The following is a 7,990-nucleotide window of genomic DNA, read 5'->3' on the forward strand; positions in this document are numbered from 1 at the left end:
CACAAAACAAAATGTGCTACGTGTTGGGCAGGTGTCTTAGAACAAATTTTCTGATACAAGATTCAGGTAGCTACCTGTACAAAATATGAGAGGAATAAGAATTCTGCATTTCCAGTATGTCACAAGTTTGTTTGTTTGGGCAAGGAGACCACAGATATATTCTATCTGTGAGAAGAAAGAAGACCTCTTTATCTGATGATGAATGGATACTTCTACTATAGTTAGTGTAGGACAATAGACTAGATCATACAGATTGTATGCTTATTAACTTTGTAGAAACTCTCAGGCATTTTGAGAAACCTAGTTTTTCTTTGAGTAAATACTGCTGTTTCTACTCCCTGGGTGGTGATTTTTATGTAACCACAGTAACTCTAGGCAGTTCATCTGAAAAATCAAATTTTAGCAAGATGCTTTGTGTACCCTAATTCTTCTGCTGATGTTTCACTTTAACAATGCTAACCTTGGTCTCAAATCTAGCTTATAATAGTTTATCACTGAAGCAAACAAGTGCTTTCGGTTTGTTGGTGTTTTGTGATGAAACTTTTTAAAATGAACACTAGAGTTAGTGCTTCCCTGTTGCTAAGAGTTGAAGTACCCTCTCTGCAGCTTTCTGTGCAAATAAATTATTTCTGTGGTAGGCAGCCTGCTCAGAACCATTTCTGTAATAGGGTGGTTGTCTGTCCTTTCTACCGATTGTGTGACTCCTAATACTCTTTCAGAACTACTCTATCAATGTGAGTGGGATTTTAATAAGAGTCTAAATTTTGTTTTCAGAAGTCTGAAGTTTCTTCTGACTGCCTTATTCATAGAACTCTTATTAATGAGCTTTTTGCAACTGTAACTTAGTTTAGCACATCTAACTTCTAGCTCTTGAAGAAAGAAACAAGACATAATCATGGCTGAAAACAGTACATTGGTGTCTGAAACCGGGAGAAGCCTCTTGGCTGATTCTTCTGTTCTTGATTCAAAAATTATAGAAACCTCCAAAGAGAATATATTTCCTGGATCTGTTTTGGATGTTGAAGGTAATGGGAGAAGCTTATTTTAAGACTACTGTGTTTTTATAATGACTGATTACTTTGTAGGTATTTGGTAGTTTTGAAAAACCAAAAGTGCTTTGCTGAACTACAGAATTGTATGTAGGGTAGCCAAAAGGGTGTTGGTTTGGTATCCTTTCACCAACAAAGCGACTGCCTTAATTTTTAACTCATCTTGTTATAAAAATTTGGGGTTACAGCCATGAAATCAAACAAGCCTTCTGGCTAATGTATAGAAAGCTGTTAGTTCCATTTAATGCCTCTTCTGTGGAATAAATCATTCCAGGTGATGTTTTGACGCCAGTGTGTGGAAATGTGCTGCTCTGTTGTGTAGGATTGTAGGTAGTCCTTAGAGAGATGAATAGTCTTGAGCTTGAAATTAATTCACGAACAGATCTTGAAATAAAAAACAACAAAAAAGGTATTTTTGTTTTTCTGCAATGCAGTAGCCAAAATCCAGTAGCAGTCTTTTGGTGCAAATGACATGGAGGCAATACTTGTCCCTTCTTCCTAATATTTTGAAAGCTTATTAATACATGGATAAAAAGATATCTAACTTCAGTTCTGATATTCCTTGGTGAAACTGAGCAGTTACTAGGAATCAATGGACCTTGCTCAGCGAGGAACACAGAAACTAGAAAAGATATAAGCTATCTATGTTTCAGCAAGTCTTGGTATCTAATTCTGCTAGAAGTGTTAAGGCAATGATTTTGTTGTTTTGCTTTCTTCCCCGCCACCCCTCACCCTTGCTGACTCCTCTAGCACGTTCTTGCTTTGACTGTAAGGTAGCTGGTCATGGATTGCAGGATCTTGTTTCACCACACACTAGAAAGTTTAGGCTCTATGGTCAATTGGGTGTACCTTAATTAAAGGACAGGCTTCCTGAGGTACCATTTATTTTCAGGCTTTTTCCTGATAAACATGGTGTCTTGAAAGGATGCAGTCTGCCTGTATTCTTCTATACATTATTGATTGATTTTTAGACCTAATATGGATTTTTCTGTTAAAATATAAATATTATCCCTGTTTCTCTATAAACAGAAGAAATGCCTCAAATAGAAACAAGAGTGGTTTTGGTTCAGGAAGCAGGGAAACATGAGGAGCTTCTGAAAGCCTTGGAGGTATGTGGGTCTAAGATAAAACAGTCACTGGAATGAGATGATATGCTTTTAGACTTCTAGTAACCAATTTGGTTCTGTACTAAAGTTCTCCTTTTCCACAGACCATTAAGATAATGGAAGTACCAGTTATAAAGATAAAGGAAATTAGTCCTGGTAAATCAGAAGAAAAACTAATAAAAAGTATTATTCATATGGTATGTCATGCAATTAAGCACACGTGATTGCATGCAGCATGTTGTACTTCACTGGGACTGAAATGTGCACACGCTTTAATTTATATTAATTGAGCATAGTGGTCACAATATATGCTAACGTTTCTGATGATGTCACAAAGCTCATCAAAATCGGCACTTTTTTGCAAACACTTTCTCAAATACGTGGCTCTTAATTAATGGTGTTTTCTAACGGGGGGATAGAAATATCAGTGGAGGCATTGAACTGCATGCTTATATTCAGTCAACACATAAATTTTTGCTATGAACTGACTTTATAATTGGTTAATTAACTTCTCTTTCAATTGAAAGCTGCATTTAAACTTAAGCGTAAGAAGTGGTTCTCCATTTCTTGATGTGAAAAACCTGGAAAATAAAATTTCGAACTAATGACTGAAATTGGAACAGGTCAAATTTTTAGAGCCCTTAAAAATATCAAGCAATGAACAAAATTGACTTCTCTTCTTTAGACCTTATGCAGCATGGAGCTTGCTGTTGCAAGCTGGATGCTACTTTTTAGTAGCATCCAGAAGTACCTTAAGCTGTTCTGACAGTCTGAAATTTCATTTCTTTTTTGTGCTTAGTTTGGGAATATCTACAGATAGGAAAAAGAACAATACTATATTATCAGTGTGAACTGATACATAAACTTCTAAAGTAACTAGAATTATTACTCTTCAGAAGCAGGAATTGCTTTAAGACTTTTTTTTTTAGGTGCAGTTCATAGCTATTCTTATGCTAGAGAACAGTGCATCTCATTCAGCTTTCACAAGTCCTAAGAGTCTGTCTCTGTTGACATCTGAATCATGCATTTTTTCTAATGGTCCAAAATAAAAATCAGCTGAATTTTGACACTAATGTAAGTATGTTGCCTGAATAATGCTTTCCCCTTCGTCCCCATAAATCAAGGAAATTAAAGTGCCCTTCATAAAGACAGACACAATAGAAGAGCTTGGAGATTCTGATTCCCCAGAATTTGAGACTGTCTTCATTGTATCAGACTTCGAAGATTCTATCTTTAACAACCTCTGCAAAGCAGATTGCCGCGTCATTGGACCTCCAGTAGTACTGCACTGTGCACAAAAAGGAGAGGTATGTGCTTTCTGTTAAAATCAGCTGAGTAGTGCAGTGAGTTCTAAATATTAAGTGTTCAAAATAAAATCTATTTTGCTTTGTCAATCAATTGTAAATATTCTTAGCAAGATAATTTTGAGAAAAGCAACTTTCTAATGTTGTGTTAGAATATTGCATGTAGTGAGAAAGCACAGGCAGACAGTAGTAAGGCTACAACCACCGCAGTAGTTGTGGGAGTTGTTGACCCACTAGTTGGGGTTGTGCCGTTAGGAAAGGCAGCATACAAATGATGCTCCAGCAGACACTTTATATTTCCAAAGGTTTTCACATAGAGGGGATGGATTGGGGAGGAAAAAAGGATGGAGCGCTACCTGTGGAACTTGGGGATGCTCTAGTTACTTTATTAGAACGCTGGCAGGTCTGGAGCTGAGGTATAACTGAATACACAGACTTGGACTATTGTCATGCATTTTAATACTAGGAACAATAGTACTGTGTTAAAGATAATGTTAAAACTTTAATGGAAGCAATATGCTTTTGACTAATAAGCTTGCTTCTTACTTTCAGCCGTTACCTTTCTCCTGTCGTCCACTGTACTGTGCAAGTATGTTGAACTTGGTACTGTGCTTTACGGGATTCAGAAAGAAAGACGAATTAGTAAGACTTTTTTCCTTTGGATTGGTAAAACTATATTAAGTTTGTTTTCAAAATACTCTTCTGTTCTATCACCCATACGGTTTAACCATGACCAGACTTGTATGGGGGGAATGAATTGTTTGTTCTTTTTTTTTGTTGCATGTCCAGAGGCAGTGATATTTGAGGATGGGAACAAAACTTTCCTTGTCCAAGTAATTTTGTCCATGCCATTTTTGATCACTTTTTTGTTGAATGACATTAAACAGCTCTAATTCAGTAGGGCTTAAAGATTTGTAGATTTAGGCTTCAGATAAGATGGTGTTTACCCAACAGTGTCCTCTTATTTGTACAGGTAGTAGTGTGGTCAAGTAAAGCTTTGTAGTCCTGTTCAGAGCATTTTCAGACGTTATCTTGCTGCTATGCTATCTTGCTATCGTGCTATCAGGACTTTAGTCTTGACATATCTAGGTATGAAGTGGTTTGATACTCTAGCACTCTGCTTTTCCATTTAAGTGATGCAGTTGGCAGCTAATTTCCCTATTGGACACCTAGGAATCAACACATCTTCACCTGGAGGGGGGAAAAAAAAAAACCCGACCCACGAACCAAAACAAAAGCCTTTGCCCTGTGTTAGGGAGTTAGGGATAGTTAGATTTGATCTGCTAGATTCAAACTGGACAAATCACAATCTTATGTAAATTCTACCTTCAGGTAGAATTGACTAATTCAATGAGGATAACATGCTTGAAATCTATTGTGCGTGAAAAGTTGAAGGCATTATGTATGATGATCACAAGAGTACTGGTGGCTTGGGTAGTCTTCCTCAAGCTACACAGCAAGGCTGTATTAAATGTAAAAAAAAAAAAAAATGTTATTAGTTCTTCTGATGTATCAGCTATATTTTCTTCTGTAGATGTGAACAAGTTGTTTTAAGAACAAATCGGAGCATTTCTATTCCTAGATGTTTAATGTAACCTTCTGTACCTTCCTTTGTAAACTATTTTTGTACTGCTCTCACTCTGCACTATACACATCAAAAGATATACTGAAAACTTATTTCATCTTTATTTTTCAGGTTAAGCTTGTGACCTTGGTTCATCATATGGGTGGAATTATTCGAAGGGACTTTAGCTCAAAAGTTACACATCTGGTGGCTAACTCAACACATGGAGACAAATTCAGAGTATGTAAGCTTGAGTTGGTACTTCATGGAAACTTTCAGAATTTGGCTCTTGTAGACTAGGTCTGTAAATTATACTTCAGTTTGTAAGTTGCTGGGTTTTTTCCTGTACTAACAACAATGACTTGGAATCTCTGTCTGGTGTTGAGCTTTGACATGTTTTTGTCTCTGTTAGAGATCTAAATAATATAAAGTGCCTAAATGCAGAGATTTTGAAATAGGCTAGTAATTGACAAGAACCAAAATGCTTCTTAAGTACTGATAACATCAATACTTAAGACACTTAAGACATTGAACATTTTTTTGTTCATCAATGAACAAGTGTTTATATATCAACATGCCTGCTTTTTTTTGTCTGTACAAACAATATACTTAGAGGTAACTTGCAAAAAACTTTAGTACTCAATTTGTGTGCATCTTCCTTTAAAAATTATTTTAAACTTGTTATGTATAAGCATTCAAATCTTCCTTTATGTATAAATATGTTTGGTTTTTTTTTTTCTGACAACACCAAAAGGGAATCCTTCGGGACATGTATGTCCAGTTGACAAGTAAATACAAGTTTATAGATTTTTGTACCATGTAGTATGACATAGCAAAGCCTATGTCCCTTGACTCTCCCTTGTTTGAATTCTTAGTAGACTTGCTTTTTTCCTAGTCTGTCTTTCTAATCTTCCAGTTGGAAGAGAAGATCTACTTTCTAATTCTGTTCAAACACTCCTTTCTGCCAACTCAAAGGGAGAAAGTAGGAAAACTTTACAATCTCTTTCAAGCAGTCATGGAAGTTACCTTTGGAATAGTCGCTTTCTCTTTTGGTAAAAGCAGGTTAGGATGTTTGTCTTCATACAAAGTATCAAAAGCAGAAAAAAGATCCCATATTCCACTGGAACAGAGATCTGGTTTCATGTTTTTGTGAAGGATATTGGACTAGCAAAATGGTGCACTTTTGAGTAAGTGTCAAAATAGCTATTGATCTGATCTCCTAGTCACTGACGAATTAATACATTCTAATTCTTGGGAGTTACAGTTGGACATGATTCTTGAAGGAATACGTTCACTTTTTTCAGTATCTGTTTTGAAAAGTAAAAGCAAGGTTACGAATTGTTCTTGGCATGGGAAAGACTTAAATGGAAATACTTGATACAACTTGTGCTTTTCCTGCTTTGTAGATTGCTGTAAGTCTTGGTACTCCTATCGTGAAAGCTGAGTGGATTTATAAGGCTTGGGAGAAAAGGAATGAAATGTAGGTGTTTATTTTCCTTCAACCTTAACCTTGCATCCTGTTCACCTGTAGTGTTGTGAGCTTCTGTTTAAATAGTGATGTAGCACTGACTGAGTGACCTTTTCGTGCATCTTTTTTTTTTTCTTTTTCCCCCAGTGATTTCTGTGCAGCTGATGATGACTTTAGAAATCAGTTCAAGGTTCCTCCCTTCCAGGATTGCATGTTAAGTTTCCTTGGGTTCTCTGATGATGAGAAAGCTAACATGGAAGAAATGACAGAAATGCAAGGTTATTGTTTATGAAAGTTGACCTGTGGAAGGAATGGGGTTTATAACTGATAAATACTTCACTGAAGCTGAAATGCTGGATTGTGAATCCTGAAGCATTAATGAAGACTCTTCAACTTGGAGATCTATAAATTGATTTTTAGATGTTGGTGTATGCATAAGTTCCGGTAGCTGTTGAAGACTTCAAACTTCCTAGGCTGATTGAAAATAGACAATTTAAAAAGAAGTAGTTATAGGATGCTTGAAAGTATCCTGGAAAACTTGCTACATAATATATATATTCTGCTTCAGTTTTCATAATCAGTTTTGTGATATGCATCTTTACATAATTCACAGAAAGCATCTACAATGTTTACAACTTTGATATGAATCATCACTGGTAAAACGTGGTTGGAAGTGTTCCATTTTTTGGTAGTGTAGTACAATATTAATAATCACATTGACAGTAATGAAGTAGCAGATAACTTACAAGTCTCCAGCCTTGTATTGCTAGAGTTGCGTGTAACAGAACTGCAGAAATGGGAATGGAGCAAGCTTGTAACAGCAAGGCTTTCTCAAAAGAGATGAAAGTTGGCTGGGTTTACTCCCTGCCTGCGTCCCCCCCCTCCCCGAACCTGTTTACCTAAAGCTATTCAGAAGATTGTGATATGCACAGGTTCTAGCTTGTGGATGTCTTTAGGCTGAATATTCCTGGCTTGCTCTTCCAAGAAACAAGAAAAGCTTTCCAGAAGAATATTGCCTTTATTGCCAGACAGGTTTAAATGCTCTCTGAACTCCATGTACTCTTGACTTTTCAGTGTGTACTTTACTACTGCATGCTACATGCTATTTCCTAAAAGCTCTCCACTGCTGATAATATCTGGGGTGCTATGTAAGCCCAACAACTGATCGGCTCACTGAAGAGTTCATCTCTCTTTGCCTCTTCTCTCATTAATGATAGGTGCTACAGAACTATCAAGTGAGCTACTAATTTCTTACAATAATATTCTTCAGTCTTGCTAACTTGCCTTTTTTTATCTAGGAGGACGTTATTTACCAGTTGGTGACGAAAGGTGTACGCACTTAGTGGTTGAAGAAAGTACAGTAAAAGATCTTCCATTTGAACCTTTAAAAAAACTTTATGTTGTAAAGCAAGAGGTTAGTTCTGACAAATTCTTGAAAAATATTGCTATATAATACTCGGTATGTGAGATATATTTTCCCTCCTCCTGCCCCCCCCCTC

At 36.5% G+C, this 7,990-nt stretch overlaps 1 protein-coding gene across 1 annotated transcript; it reads left to right on the top strand.

The window, feature by feature from the left end:
- Positions 1-880: 880 nt before the first annotated feature.
- LOC104082110 (protein ECT2-like) lies at positions 881-7,905 on the top strand (the record flags this gene model as incomplete). Its single annotated transcript, XM_009585112.1, has 9 exons — positions 881-1,025; positions 2,079-2,158; positions 2,260-2,352; positions 3,280-3,462; positions 4,012-4,101; positions 5,156-5,263; positions 6,430-6,503; positions 6,639-6,769; positions 7,790-7,905. Coding segments are annotated over exons 1-9 (1,005 nt in total), but the record flags the coding sequence as incomplete, so codon positions are not given.
- Between the last annotated feature and the right edge of the window lie 85 nt (positions 7,906-7,990).

This window comes from Fulmarus glacialis, unplaced genomic scaffold (genome assembly GCF_000690835.1).
Source record: "Fulmarus glacialis isolate BGI_N327 unplaced genomic scaffold, ASM69083v1 scaffold39500, whole genome shotgun sequence".
NCBI lineage: Eukaryota > Metazoa > Chordata > Aves > Procellariiformes > Procellariidae > Fulmarus > Fulmarus glacialis.